Raw genomic sequence first — 14,594 nt, 5'->3', positions numbered from 1 at the left:
AACACATACTGGAGCAGACAGTTTGTTTTGTTTTGTTTTGTTTTTTAGAAAAACCAAGTGTCTTTATTCCTGAATAGTTTAGTATGGCGGTGGGGCCGGAGCCCTTCGGGAGAGCCCTGCATCGGCCCAGAGACCAGCTGGAGGAGCTCTGAGAGTGCGAGGATTGATTGGCTCCTCCGCAGTCTGGGCCCTGCCGCGGACGGTGAGCAGACAAAAGTCTGGACGAGAGGACCCCCGAGTCCCCGACCCGGCGCGCTCAGGCCATGGAGAGGAGTGCTCTGGGCGCCTGGGCCACAGAGGGTGCGGGGACGGCGGCTCGCCTAGGGCTGGGGCCAGAACGGAGCCCCATCTCGGGCGGGGAGCCCGGGGAGCCCCGTCACCCCCGCTGGCTCTTTGGGCCGCGTAGACACTTCAGCCCTGTGTCTACACGTGTTCTAGCTCCAGGTCCCCGTAGAGCAGGGCTCCACTGAAGATGGTGAGCGGCTCCTCTGAGTGTGCCAGCTGCCCCATGACCAGGTCGATGCAGACTGTGTCTCCAGCCTGCAGAGGCAGGATGAGGCTGAAGACGCCCAGGGCGCCAGGGCTGGGCTGGCTTTCGGCTACGGGCTTATTCTCCAGGCCCTCAGGCTCATAGCCACCAGAGTCTATGCGGGCCACGCCCAGGTTGGAACGGGACAGCACAGCCTCCACTTTCTCATGCCGGTGCCCGGTCAGTACCGCACTCAGCAAGTAGCGGCCGGCCAGAGGTGCTGTGAACACGCCTGGGGACAAGGATGGTAGTCAGGAGGCGAAACAGGTGTCAGGGGCCAAGGAGGTTTTGGGGAGCCCACCCGGAACTTCTGGACTAGGGAGACACCTGCTGGGTCTTGTCATGTGACATGCACTAGAATGTAAGTTCCACCAGGCCAGGGAATTTGGTGTTTTGTTCATTACAGCAGCCCCAGCAGCCCCCACCCCCGGCAAAATAAGCACTCCTTCCCCCGACCCTTCAACCACGCTGTGCTGAGAATGAATAAATGAAGTAAATAGAGGTCTCCCCAAACCAGAGCATGAAAATATCCCCCTTGCCCAAGGAGGCAAGGATGAGAACATATCACTGCACCACCTCCCCGGCCTGCCCCATTGCCCAGCCAGCCAGCCTCCAGGCTTACCAGTCTCTGGATCGTAGTAGCCCCCATCGTTGAGCAGGACTCTGTCAAAGGGCACTGTGCCTGGTTCAGACCGTGGTAAACTCAGGGCAGCTGAAAAGGCCACCCGGGGGACAGGGGCTGCCGGTGCCCCCTCCACTCCTGGGTAGGGGTAAGGTGGGAGTCAGAGTGGATGCTCAGTGCAGAGCTAACTGGCCCCCTTCCCCTCTGGGGTCTCTCTCTCCACGGCTGCCTGAGGCCTTGCATCCTCCAACCCCCAGTTCTGTTTCCCTCCCTCCAGCACCAAATGAGACGAACTTACCCTGCTCTCCCTGGGGACCTGTGGGAGGAGGAGAGGGAGCAGTGAGAAGTGGGGGAGCTCTCACTAAGTCACTCAGCAAACATCTGCTGAGTCTCTCTCACTGTGGTAGGTGTCACACAGACTCCACAGCAGGAATGGGGGGTATCAAGACAAGGAGAAATACAGTCCATTCAGTTCAACCAGGCCCCAGCCTCTCTCACCCTCCATAGCCCTGTCTTCATAGCTCAGCCTTAGTCTTCAACACAGCGCTCAGCCCACCATATCCAACTAATCCACACAGTGAGTGTCCCAGCTCCTAGTCACTGCCAGCCATGTAAGACCCCCCCCCCCAACTCCTTGCCCCTTTCCTCCTTTCTCTGTCAAGTTCAGAGTGGAATGAATGTCAAGCCTAGGCTGCTAGAGGTGTGGGGAAGCCTAGCTGTGGTAGGGATCTCAGCTCACGTACCTGGTGGCCCGATGGGCCCTATTTGTCCATCCTTGCCTGGAGGTCCTGGCGGTCCAGCAGGGCCTGGTGGTCCCTGTATCCCAGGAGGCCCAGGGGGCCCTGCCTCACCCGCAGGCCCTATGGCGACAAAATTAAATTGAAGGAAAGCCATAAAAGGAGTTTCCAAAGGACAAGGAAGGTCATGGCTCCATGGGCAGGTTGGTGAGGCCCGCTGCCGCTCATGCCGGCTACCTGGCGGGCAGAGCTGTGCCCTGCCCCGACCCACCGGCCTGTCTGAGCTGCCAGGGGAGAGTGGGGAGCTTATCTCTTGTGGACAAACCATCCCCCAGGACAGTGGTGGGTCTGTAATTATGCTGGGCAGAGTAGGGAGAAAGTATATAAGGTTATGAGGGGCTGTTGTGGAGGAAGGAAGGAAAAAGAAAGGACTTAAAAGGGGTTCCCCCCCCACCTCCCACTGCATGCTTCCTTTTGCCCCCTCACCAGTGAGGTCCTTCAGACTGAGCTGGTGAAGCTGGTCCTCCAGGAGCAGCACAGAGCTGTTAAGGGCTCCAAGCCGCCTGCCCAGGCTCGCCTGTCCCCCCAGCAGCTTCTCTAGCAATGCTGCCTGTGTCTGGCTGGTGCTGTTGGTTTCCCGTAGCCCAGCCCAGAGCCCAGCCACGTGTCTGGAAAGGCCCTCGCGCAGGCCCTGCAGTCCCCCGGCCACCGTGTCCAGCCGCTCACAGACTCCCTCAAGGCGGCCCAATCGCCCCTCTAGGCTGGGGCACTGGCCAGCCTGCGCCTGTCCCTCTTCCAGGCCTCGGAAGCGCTCCTCACTCTCCGTAGCATGTTCCGTGGCCTCCTGTTGCAGCCTGTTAATCTCTGAGATGATGCGGTCCTTGGTGGCTCCTAGGTCAGCCAGATCAGCACCCTGGCCCTCCACGGTGGTCTGGAGCTCATGCAGTGAGTCGTTGAGAGAGCTGAAGGTGAGAATGACCTCGGAGAGCTCTCCTTGCAGGGCCTGGAGTGCTGAGCCTGAGCTCCCCCCAAACACACTGAAGCCATCCAGAGGCCCTCGGCTAGGTCCCCCAACACCTGGGCCAGCCCCAGGGCCCCGTGGGGGCAACAGGGGACATGAGCAGCGTTCCACACCATCCCGAAGGCGGCCCAGCTCTTCTTGGACGCCGCCGCAGGCCCCACAGCCCTCATCCCCGCGGGCCTGCAGCAGTCCCTCCAGCTGGCCCAGCCGTGCGGCCGTGAGATTCAGCTGCAGCGCCAACTCTGCGATCGTCTCATCCTGTGCGTCCACGCGCCCCTGGAGCTGGCTCATGAGCCCTTGGAGTTCTTCCAGGGCAGCCTGTTGGGCCTCCCCGGCCGCTCCCACCTTGTGCAGGTCGGAGCCCACCAGACGCAGCTGCCCCTCGCTGTCTAGCACCCTGCGCTCCAAGGCACTGAGGATCTCGCTGACCTGGGAGTCCTGCTCCCCAGGGGCCCCGGGGCACAGCTGGCCGCACGCCTGCACGGCCCCTGCCACCTGCTCTTCCAGCAGATCCAACCGCCCACCCAGCATCCCGCTCACGTTGGCCAACTGTCCCTCCAGCTTTTCCAGTCGGCCCCGGGCGGCAGGCAGCCAGTGGCTCAGGCCCCCAGGACGCCCAGGCCAGCCCACCTCCTGGTCCTCTGAGGGACCCAAAGTGGAGTTGAATTGGTCCTCCAGGCGAGAAAGGCGGGACGCTAAGCTGGTGTAGCCTGGGGGGTGGCCCCCCTGCCCGGCCCCTCCTCCCAGCTCGGAGCCTCGCCGCCCACTCAGCACCGTCACCGAGCCGGCCACTACATCCAGCCTCCGCTCCAGCTCCGCCAGCCGCCGGCCCAGCTCAGGAGGGCAGCACTCCTGAAGGGGCCTGCGGATCCCGTGCCCGGGGAGCTGCCGCTGCCGCTCTTCGACGGAGGCCAGTAGCTTCTCCAGGGCCCTCAGCCGCTCCCTGTCCTCCTGCTGCTGCCGACGGAAGCCATCAAGCCCCGCCAGGCACACGGAGCAGGACTCCTGCAGCCGTCGCTCCAGCTCCCGCAGCGGCTCCTCGCTGTGGCCAGGAGGGGCTGGGGTGGGGTCCAGGGCCCTGCCGCCGCCTCCTCCTCCTCCTCCAGCGTGATGGTTGTTGAGATGGCCCAGCTCCTGGTCGTGGGTGGAGACGCGGTTGTCCAGGAGCTGCAGCTGCTGCTGGATCTCACTGAGGGTCTCGTGCACGCCGGGGCGGGCCGCCGCATCTGCAGGCTGCTGCCTCCCGTTGAAGGCCGTCTCCACGGCCCTCTGGACGTCTTCTGCCAGACGCCCGCTCAGTCCCTGCAGGATGCCTCGAAGGCCCTGCAGCTCCTTCGTCAGGCTCTGCACCTGCTCCTCCAGTTGCTGCACCTTCTCTGAGTCCCCAGGACCTGGCAGAGAGGGGATGGCATCAGGCAGGGGGGCCGGGCCTCAGAGCTCAGAGCCTCTAACCTCCTGGACCCTGGTCTCCCCAGCTCCAGCGAGAGGGCCTCGCTGATTCGGCTGGGTACTCTGGGCAAGAAAAGGCGGAAGGAAACTCCATTTACTGAATGCCTGTGGGCCAAAATCGTACCATGGCTTTGCCCCCTTCCAACAGACTCCCCTGGACAGACACTGCAGCTTCTCCCACTTTGTATACCGTTAGAAAGAGAACCAGAGATGACGGAGCTGGGCCATGGATTATAAGTTTAGTCAGTGGCAAAGCCAAGTTTCAAACCCAGCTCACCCATCTGACCACCAAGTCTACAGTTCAGAGGGAGTCTGAGAAATTGCTTCCTTGTCTGTGAAATGGGAGCGCAGGGAGACACTGTGGGCCCCACCATAGTGGCTATTCTGAGCAACGTCTCTCCACAACAGCACAGGGACAGACGAGGTTCCACGGGAAGCCTGTGGGGGCTCCAGCTGGAAGGTGGGACCGTCAGCCAGAAGTTCCTGTTTCCATCCTTACAGCATGACTATCTCCCGGGCAGGCGAGCACAGCACATCCGCAGTGCACGGCACGCACACGCGGGAAGGCCAGCGGGGACTGCTGCATTCTGGGACCTGCAGTCTCCAGAGGCCACCGAGGGGCCTGGGACCTGTAGTCGGGTGCAGTGCATTCTAGGACTTGTAGTCTGAACGGTCTATCCCCTTGGTGCCCAAGCTTCTCGAAGGAATTCCCCTTTCCTCCCACTGCCGTTCCCAACTAGGCCACATGTGGGTGTGCGTGAGCACGATCTCTTTCTCTGCCTTCTTTTTCTCTTGATCTCTCTCATTCTCAGTTTCTATGTGACTAACATACACACACACATGCGCGCGTGCTACACACAGTGCACACGCAGGCAGAGAATCTCAGGGATCTCACTTACTCCGTGGCCCTCAGCAGCCTGGCCCCACATTTTCCAGCCAGCACCAGCCCCCACTTCTCTCCCCAGTGGCTCCCATACTCACCTTCCCCACCTAGTCCACTCAGGTGGCTTCCTGCACTGGAGCCAGAGAGGTTGGGGCGGGCGGGCCGGGGCCGGGGGCGTGGCGTGGCGAGTGCAGGACCCAGCGCCGGGGCGGGACCCTCAGTGCAGTCATCGCCCCCATACCCCTGACAGCATCTCCACTCCATATCCGTCACAGTCTTGTAGGCCACTCGGTAGCGAGGGCGGAGGAAGCTGCGGTACCTGGGAGGGACAGAGGGAGGCCTCTTTACTCTTCCCTGTACTGTCAGTGACCCTGGGTCCTGTCCTCAGAGATGGGCAGCTGCTGGTGGTGGATAAGGCCTGTCCCTCAGGCCTAGTCCCCCTTACCATCCAGCATGTGGCTGCACTCAGTTGACAGCTGTCAGCTTGCTGGCCAATGGCCAAATCCCACTTGTCCTCCCCCTGTCCTATGCTGGAACCTCAAACTCCTCATCTTGAGCCTGACTCAGCCCAGAGAGGCGTCTGGGGCCCAGCAGGGTAGTCCGGGTGACTTTGCCCTCTGTATCCACCCCAAACTGTTGCCTCTGGGTCTTCTCAAAATGGCTCTGACTGAAGCCCCCGGTCCTGCCTCTGGCTACCTGCTTTGTACAAATTCCCCGAGCCGGCTGCCCTCCTTCTGCCCTGGCCCAGCCCCCACCAAGTACCCAGCCCCCAGCGCTGGAGCTGCCCTCCTTCTGCCCTAGCCCAGCCCCCACCAAGTACCCAGCCCCCAGCGCTGGAGCTCACATGATACTGCGGGGACACTGGGGCTGGCCCCAGCCACAGGGCTGGTAGTCCGGCTTGACGAACGTCTCCACTCCATCCTCCAGGACGCAGCTCACTGTCCGGGTCACCACATAGGCACACCAGTTCCTGTAGGCACAACCCCACCTGGGCCCAAGGGCCAGAGACACGAGCCCCAGAGGAGGACCCAGGGGCTACCAGAGGGGCTGAGGGAGGGTCAAAAGACAAAGGGCCCCTGGGGTCCAGGGGGAACCAGGACTTTGGCAGCGGCAGCTGCCCCCACGCTTTCCTGAGCAGTAGGAGTTGGTGAAGACTTTTCAAGACAGCGAGAGGAGGCACAGAATGGAAAACCACAGCTACATGAAGTTGATCCTCATGGCTGGGGGTCGTGGGGAGCCTCTGAATTCACACATTCATTCACGTCCCTTTCTGTGTCAATCCCTAGTTCGGAGTGGCCTATTGGAGCCAGCTGGCTGGGTCCCTCTGGTGATCCCCTGGATGCTGGCTTCCACCCACCCCTCAGGGGAGAGGACGGGGCAGGCAAGGGTCCAGCTCAGGGTTAAGTAGAGAATAAGCCATTGATGAGCCCTGCCCCCTTGGGGCTTGCGTTCTACACTCTCTGCCCCATGCAAGCTGGCTTTTGATCTGTGTCTGGCTGGAGAGCCCAAAGGAACAGAGCGGAGTGGTGTCCGAAAGAGTCACAGATACTGGACGGGCCCACGGAGCCCGAGGAAGAGATAAAGGTCTGTTGGAGGATAGCAGGCTGGTACAGAGCTGGCAGCACTCAGGGAGGCCTGGCCCAGGCCCCTCATGGTGGTTTCCCTGGGCACCTAACTGCAGGCCCCCAAGGTGAGAGGGGGACCTATCTATGTAGGGGGCCCAGAAATGCTCTGCGGGAAGGTGGGCTTGTGCAGAGCTGCCTGGCTGGGCTTCCTCTCCCACTCTTCCCCGCATTAGCCCTGGGGAGGGTGGCCAAGGAGGGGGTGGGGACACCCACCTTCTGACCCATCCTCCCACCCGCGTCCAGCCTGGGTCTGGGACCCAGACTCTTACCTGTGGCGGCTGGCAGGCCGGGGGGCGCTCTGGGCCTGGGGTTCCCCAGGACTGAGGGCCCCTCCGCCCCCTGTGTAGAGGCTGTAACCGCGAGGGGAGTAGCTGGCGGCCCCCACGACTGTGGTCAGCAGGCAGCAGAGGTAGCAGTTCCAGAGGGCGCTGGGGGCCATGGTGGGGGGGCTCCGCGGTGGCCCTCAGAGGCACATCCCGGCCTGACCGCTGGCGCCTCTGTCTGGAGCAGGGGATGCCGGGGCTCCGCGGGACAGCGCTGGCCGGGTCCTGTCCCCAGCTTCCTGTGGCAGCCCCCAGCCACACGCCTCCTTCTTGGCCGCCTGGCCTGACCCCTCTCCCCCTCCTCTTTCCTCCTCAGGCTCCTGTCCGTCCCTCCCTCGGTTCCTTCCGCTCTCCTCTTCTCCACTTCTGAGGGGAGTGTGTTCTCTGCGCCTCCTGGCCTCCTGTGCCTGGTCCCTGCCCCTTTCAGATGCTCCTTCCTGGGCCTCCACCCCCTCGCCCTAGCTGGCCCTCCTCTGGTCTCCCTATCTGTTTTCCCCAGTGACCGGATCCTGGAGGTGACAGGGCTTTGCCCCTGTGGCTGTTCAGAGGCGCAAGAGTGGCTGTGGGGCGGGCCCTGGCCTCCTGCCTCCCTCTCTTGCTCACTCCCTTCCCCCCTGTCTGGCTGGCGGTCCAGCCTCCCCCCCCCCCCCCCACCTCTCCAACCATCGTGCGCCACATCTGCTTCTTGTTAACTCCGGGAAAGAGAGGGAAAAAAAAGGAAAAACAGAGAAATGTGGAGTTGCCGCCAGGCTTGGGGCCAGCCTCTCAGACGGGCCACATGGAGTGGAGCCGGGGCCAGGCCTGGGGAGGAGGCCCAGGGCTGGTCGCTTAGACAGAGAACAGGAGCCACAGCTCCCCTGGGGCTAGGGCAAGCCTCCCCTGAGAGAGAAAACTGAGAAGAGGAGGGGAGGACTGTGAAAGGGAGAATGGACTTGGAAGGCTCAGCAGGACACCACTCACCGTCTAGTCCAGCTGCGTCCTTTTACAGATGTGAACAACGAGGCCCAGAGCTGGAAGGTAACCTGTCCAGGCAAGCCAGGAGCAGGCCCCTGATCAGAATCTACACTCCTAGGTCGGCAACTTGGGACAAGAAGAAGAGAGGAGAGAGGGCTATTGGGCTGGGGAGAAGGAAGAAGAGGTCTCCACGGAGGCAGGAAACTCAGAGAAGCTAGAAGAGGAAAAAAGGAATCTGGAAATGAGCAGGTAACCTTCTGTCAGGCATGGAGACGACATGGGCGAGAGGAGGAAGACTCATTCTCAAAAAACCAAATGAGTATGGATCTCAGGCTTGTCTTGGTGAAGGTCAGGCCTAAGTGGGGGAGGAGAAGGAGCGAGGCTGACTGGGGGTGCCTAGATCCATGGAGCCCAGAGGAAATCCTTCCCTAGCCTGGAGGCAAGCCCGAGACCCTGTGTAGCAGGCAAGGGACTCAGTCACACTCAACCATCAGCCGGACCCGAAAGCTCCTCTCAGAGCAGTCTGAATCGGTCAGCTGCCCCCGTCCTCTCCGTCACCATCTGGCCTCAGCTCCGTGCTCAGGCCCAGGTGTCCCTGTGCGGTGGGGTGCTTGCTTACCAGCTCCGAGCAGAAGGACCAGACAGAAGGGAGGTGAGCGTGCTGTGTGGACGCCCCCAGGGAGCAAAGGCATGGGGAACACTCCGGAAGGAGCACCTGGGACCATGGGGATGGGACACAGGCACCAAAACAAGCAACACAAAGCAGGACAGACATCGTGCCAAGCTGCATAGGGGGAGGGGAAAGACAGCTGGATGCTCCGGGGAGTCAGAGCAGAGCCGCTGGAAGAGAGAGAGAGGCTGAGCAGTGTTGGGGTAGAAAAGTGAAGCCCGGAGATGGGGGAGGGGAGAGACTGCAGGCTGGGGAAATGAGGGCTGCCTCAGTTTCCTCATTCCTCAACATGGGAATCCTAACAGCGCCCTCCTTCCTAAGTCTGTGAGGATAGAATTAATACAGGTAAAGCATTTAGAATAGTGCCTGGTACATGGAAAATGCTTAGTAAGAGCTCTTATTTGTGTCAGGAAGAAACGGGACAGAAAGTCAGAGAAGTCAGTTGTGGAAAAATTGGGGAGAGGCCCAGATGACTGGGTAAGAGCTTGGATTACAAGTGTTTGAGTAGGAGACTGACAGGCCTTCAGAAAGAAAACATGGCAGGCAAGAGCAATGGGCAGGGTTTTGGGCACAAGGACGCTGATTCCAGCTCCTCCTTTGAGAAGTGTTATCCCTGAGAACCAAGGCCATGACTCCGCTGGAGGTCTGCCGGCTACTGTCTGAGGTGCCTTCGCCATTCTACAACGGCAGAGTGGTGCAGCCTGGAAACAGAAGGCTGTGGTTGCTGGGGACTGCCTGGGTAATGAGGGGCCAGAGGAAGGGAGACATCGCAGAGGATTCTGGGTTTTGAGCCAGGATGGGGAAGTTGAGACGATGAGCAGCTTTGGAAAAAAGGTGACCTTAGTCTGGACCTACTGAGTTTTAAGATGAGAATAACATAGTCGGTGGCAGTAAGTGTCCAGGAGATGGTCAGAGATGTGGATCTTGCTTCTGGGAACCGTCTGCAGGGCAATAGTTGGAAGCCACGAGAAAGGAGGCCACCGAATCTTCAATGTGACTCTGTGTGAGCTGTCTCTGAGGTCCGATGGTCCTGTATGTGATCTTGGTGACTGGGAGACATGTTGGCAAAAAGAAAGGATGGTGAAAGTGAATGCTGGAATCCACGGAAATGGAAATTTGTGGCTGCCCCTTAGGAGCGGAGGGATTGGCACACAGGGAGGCTTGAAAGAAACAGACTCAGGAGATCCTGATTCAAGAGCTACTGTCAGTGGAAGGTTGCAGTGTTGTCTCTGGTCTCTGCATTGGCTCTAGGCCCTGGCCCTGGCCCTGACACTGAGAGGAAGGCGACCTGCTTCAGGTTGCCCTCGATGCTGCTGTTGAGTTTTCTTTCTCAGTTCTTGCCCCCCTCTCTCCCTTCAGGGGGCCTCTGACAACCTGAAAGGTCATCCCAGCCATCTTGTCACTGCCTGGTTGTCACTCATTCCTGAAGTTTAAATGGGTGCCTCCCTTCAGTTTAAAAATCTGTTGTATTTTAAGTGTGTCAAGCCAAAAATGTTGGCTTTGAAATACCACTGCTGTAGGTTAAATTTCATTCAGGCCCGTCATTAGGAGCCAAGACCTAGGGGCTAACATGAATGTTTGTGATACCTCAAATGCATCAGTGGCTCTGGGTTCACTGGGGAGGCCTGAGCTGTTGGGCAAGCAGGCCCCAACTGGAGACGAAGGTTAGAGAAGATGCACTGGCGGTGGCGGCGGTGGTGGTATTGTCGAACAGCTACAGATTTCCAAAGCAATTGGCAAGAGAATTCCTGAGATCAAAAATGACCAAGTTTGGGGCGCCTGGGTGGCTCAGTGGGTTAAGCCTCTGCCTTCAGCTCAGGACATGATCTCAGCGGTCCTGGGATCGAGCCCCGCATCGGGCTCTCTGCTCATCAAGAAGCCCGCTTCCTCCTCTCTCTCTGCCTGCCTCGCTGCCTACTTGTGATCTCTCTCTGTCTGTCAAATAAATAAATAAAATCTTAAAAAAAAAAAAAAAAGGCCAAGTCCTTAGGGGCACTAGGACAAGATGTATTTTATAACCTTTCCAAGATAAGGGATTTTCAAGGGTCTAGTGCCAGTGGGAAATCTTGGCTATATGGGGCAAGTGACACCTTCAGCCGGCCAGCAGTAGCTGAGCAACAAGCTCACGCGTGGAGGCTGGGAGAGCCGGGGGTGCCGACGGCAAGGAGCATTTCATGTCTAACGCCTTCTGTCAGAGGACTGAATATTGGGAGGAAAAAACGGAGAGCAACGGGAATCGGGCCTTGGTTTATGCAAATGTAGATGTAGATGGGAATTTAAGCTTGTGGGGACTCCGGAGCAAAGTCCACTCCCGCTCAACCGCGAATTTTCCTTTTCCTTCCAACGCTTCCCACAGGTATAATATTTTCAGAGCCACCTTCTGAAAGACCCCTTTCCCGGGTCTTGTTGCTTTTTCACTCCCCAGCCTAATCCTAAACTCATGTCTTCTCCTTGAAAATGTCATACTAATTGCAGAGATTAAGCTCCACATGTGCCCCTCCCCCAAATTCTCTCCCTCCTCCAATTCCACCAAGGGTGAGGCTTCTCCGGTCTCACTTCCCACACATAATTTTCCACCCAAGCTCTTTTCAAGCTTTGTTAATTCTTAGCTGAGTCTAGTTTAGTCCTGGGGACCATTTTTAATTTCAGTTCCTCCAGGCAGTAGGCCAAATGACCTATTCAAGGCTGATAAAGAGTCGCTGACCTAGGCACAGCGCGTTCTGGGAGGTGAAGGATATTTCTGGATGGTTCTAAAACAAATCCTTTTCCTCCTGTCCCTGACCCTAGGATAACCAACGCATTGAATCCATAGTGGGATATAGAGTGTGGAATAGAGGAAAGTGGATCAAGGTGACAGTTTCAAACCATTTGTAGAATCCTGGGCCTCAGCTTCCTTCTTTGTAACATGTTCTTGAAGGCCCCCTTCAGCTCTGAAAGTCTATGGTCAGTTGTTTCAGGACAGCCTTGGAAATCTGAAGCACTTCCAAGGCCTTTCCTCATGCCATTTGCAGTCTAGAAAGTTGACTTTCCAGGGTCTAGTTCTGTCTTAACAGTAGATCTAAGTGTCTGGTTGGACTTGGATCTGCTTCAAATTTCCAGGAGCCACAAAGCATAATGTGTGTAATCCTTTAAGACCTAGACCCTCATTCTCCCAGAGCAGAGCTGGGAACAGACCACTCTCTGAGGGACGTATGAGGAAAGTACACCCCTGGGGTTTCACTATTATGTGGAGGGGACATGGGCTTGGGATTTTAAATAGGAAACTTCTGGAAATACTGGCTGGAGGCTCGGGGGTGAAATGGGGGAGGCCAGGGGAATTACAGACTGCTAAAGGCAGAGACTGAGCTTAGGAGTCACTGGGCTGGAGCACAGAGGACGAACTGATGGTCCCAGGCCAGGGAAGCCAACTCTGAGCTAGTGCACCCCTGGCTCATGGTGCACACAGGCAGTAAGACGGTCCCCTGCCCCAGCTGTTCCAGTCCCATAGCAGCTCCTGTAGTTTTCTTTGGCTCAGAGAAGCAGAGGCGTCCCTTGAGCCCTGGCCCCCCTCTACCGCAAAGCAACTGGCTCCCATTACCCCTGACAGCTCCAGAGAAACAGCCCAGCCCCCGGCCCCAGCCTGGCTCCGTGCCGTTCCCTTTTATGGTGAAGCTGAGGGAAAGCAAGCAGTGAGGGGGGAACAGGATCTCCCTGGGGCAGAGGACTGTAGAGCTCCAGGGCCTCTCCACTCACCAGAGACCCTCAGACATCTACCCACAGTCTTTTTCTCCTCAGTGATCCACTGTGCTCAGAACCCACAACCTCTCTTGCTCGTCCCAGCCCTTCCCCCCACCCCCTCCCTCACATCCGGGGGGTGATTTCCCACTTGGCTCAAGTCCCACCGTTTGGGTTTTGATTCCGGGAGGGTCCGCCCAATTTCCGACGCCCACCTCCGGGGGTGGGGTGGGGGGAGCCAGCCCGAGTTAGGGAGGCACTGTTCAGATCACAGGCAGGATCCTTCCACTTGGCGGCCGTGGGCAAAAAGGGGGGCGCTGAGAAGAGGAGCACCCGGCCGCCCCAGTTCTCTCCCCATTCTGAGCCGCCGTTCACCAACCCCTTCGCTGCCGGGGCCAGGGAGGGCACCCTGAGGGCAGGGCCTAAAGGAAGCACCTGGCTGGGCCGAGCCGGGAAGCGGAGGATGGGCAGCTGCGCGGGGGGCCAGGCAGGAAAGGGAGTGGGAGTCTGGGGGTCAGGCCGAGCCTCTCACCCAGCTATGCCGCCGCACCCTCGCCCTAGCCCACCGCCGAGCTCCGGGTGGGTGGCCACGGCTCTGCGCGGGCCCCTGCCGCGCTAGCGGCTGGCAGCTACAGCCAGTCGCGCCCCGCCGGCCCCAGGGGCGCGTCTGCGGGTTGCCCGCCCCGCCCCCTACGGGGGAGCCGCCCCTCCGTAGCCCCGCCCTACGCCCCGCCCCTTGCGATGCGAGGCGGGGAGCAAGCGAGACGGCGGGGCTAGAGAGCCGGTTCCGGCAGAGCTGCCAGGCCGGAAGTGCCCGGTTTGGGCTTGCGCTTGTGCTACCGACTTCCGGCCCGGGACTCCTACCTCCAGCTAGTACGCAGACCGCATCGCGGGGAGCGCAGCTGATTTTAGGTGAGAGGCACGCAGGCGCGCTCCACGGCGCTTCGGCGGTGGCTGGTACTGGGGGCGAGGACCGGTCCTGGCATGGGCGAGGAGAGCGCGGGCCTCAGGCTCAGTCCCTCCTCTTCTCCGTAGGATGATCACAGACGTGCAGCTCGCCATCTTCGCCAACATGCTGGGCGTGTCGCTCTTCCTGCTGGTCGTTCTCTATCACTACGTGGCCGTCAACAATCCCAAGAAGCAGGAATGAAAGTGGCGCTTTCTCCGCCCCAGGTAACGGTCCGGGGCTTAGCGCCCAGCCCCCGGAGAGTGGAGTGGCGAGGCCACGCCAGGGCCTGCAGGGTTCGAAACTTCAAATCAGAAAGTGTCGGGCCAAGCATAATATAGTCCAGAATTGAGCCCCTTTATCCGCACACAGTAGGGAGAGCCTTGCAGTGCCCTGCCCTCTCCCCCCTTAAACTGCTCCCTGCTAGAATGGGGGTGAGTTTTCTAATCCTCAGCCCCCGTCTTCATGGTACCCCTATGCCCAAGTTGGGGGTTTGGCTACAAGGAGGCACTGACACCGGTAGGAATAAAGGTACTGAGGATACCATCCGAGGATGAGCATTTGGGCTCTTCACTTAAGTAGTCCTCACTTCTCTAAGGTTGTTTAGGCTTTTATTTGGACAGAATTGGTGCGTGTGTGTGCGCGTGGGTGTGGTTGTAAAGATGTAGAATTCTATTTCCGTGTTCTGGGGTAAGGGGCCCTGAGTGAGCAGTTGGTTACTATAGACCCAAGTCCTAGGGAAAGGTGGGGGTGGGGGGGGAGCCTTAAGTGTGGGTCAAAAATGTAAAGGGGGGACAGGCTGGATGAAAGCTGATGCCTGAAGGATTTCCCCAGCGGAGAGCTGCAGCATTTTCCTTACCTCAGGTCTTTCCCGCTCTTTTCTAGGGTTCCAGGACATAGTCTGAGGCAAGATGGAGGGTATGAGGGGCCTTCACACTTCACTTCACCCCTCTACCCATCACAACATACAAAGCAACTACACCTGGATTTTTTCAAACAACTTTTATTTCCTCAAAGTCTTCCTTAACCCTATGGAACAAGAAGCTGCCACTGTGTAGGGCCCAGTATAGGGGTTTCTTTTCTACTCCCTCCCCCCAATATAAAAATATAGATATATATTT

At 59.0% G+C, this 14,594-nt stretch overlaps 2 protein-coding genes and 1 long non-coding RNA gene across 3 annotated transcripts; 1 reads left to right on the top strand and 2 right to left on the bottom strand.

Moving 5' to 3' along the window:
* Positions 1 to 34: 34 nt before the first annotated feature.
* LOC111158499 (elastin microfibril interfacer 1) lies at positions 35 to 7,804 on the bottom strand. The gene is made up of 8 exons (XM_022520559.1): positions 7,136 to 7,804; positions 6,086 to 6,211; positions 5,340 to 5,560; positions 2,375 to 4,300; positions 1,895 to 2,011; positions 1,450 to 1,467; positions 1,152 to 1,289; positions 35 to 761 (listed from the first exon to the last, which is right to left on the bottom strand). The coding sequence occupies exons 1-8, from the start codon at positions 7,303 to 7,305 to the stop codon at positions 424 to 426; spliced, it is 3,054 nt and encodes a 1,017-aa protein (XP_022376267.1). The 5' UTR covers positions 7,306 to 7,804; the 3' UTR covers positions 35 to 423.
* A 12-nt stretch (positions 7,805 to 7,816) lies between these two features.
* LOC111158503 lies at positions 7,817 to 13,452 on the bottom strand. Its single transcript, XR_002641357.1, has 3 exons — positions 13,392 to 13,452; positions 9,669 to 9,862; positions 7,817 to 9,514 (listed from the first exon to the last, which is right to left on the bottom strand). It is a non-coding gene; the product is annotated as an uncharacterized LOC111158503 (long non-coding RNA).
* On the top strand, positions 13,351 to 14,591 carry LOC111158501 (oligosaccharyltransferase complex subunit 4, non-catalytic). The gene is made up of 3 exons (XM_022520564.1): positions 13,351 to 13,439; positions 13,563 to 13,700; positions 14,359 to 14,591. The coding sequence occupies exon 2, from the start codon at positions 13,564 to 13,566 to the stop codon at positions 13,675 to 13,677; it is 114 nt and encodes a 37-aa protein (XP_022376272.1). The 5' UTR covers positions 13,351 to 13,439; position 13,563; the 3' UTR covers positions 13,678 to 13,700; positions 14,359 to 14,591.
* The last annotated feature ends 3 nt before the right edge of the window (positions 14,592 to 14,594 follow it).

This window comes from Enhydra lutris, unplaced genomic scaffold (assembly GCF_002288905.1).
Source record: "Enhydra lutris kenyoni isolate GAN:26980312 unplaced genomic scaffold, ASM228890v2 scaffoldscaffold59, whole genome shotgun sequence".
Taxonomy (NCBI): Eukaryota; Metazoa; Chordata; class Mammalia; order Carnivora; family Mustelidae; genus Enhydra; species Enhydra lutris.
Note: the sequence above shows the minus strand (reverse complement) of the source record. Positions and strands in the feature narration are given on the sequence as shown.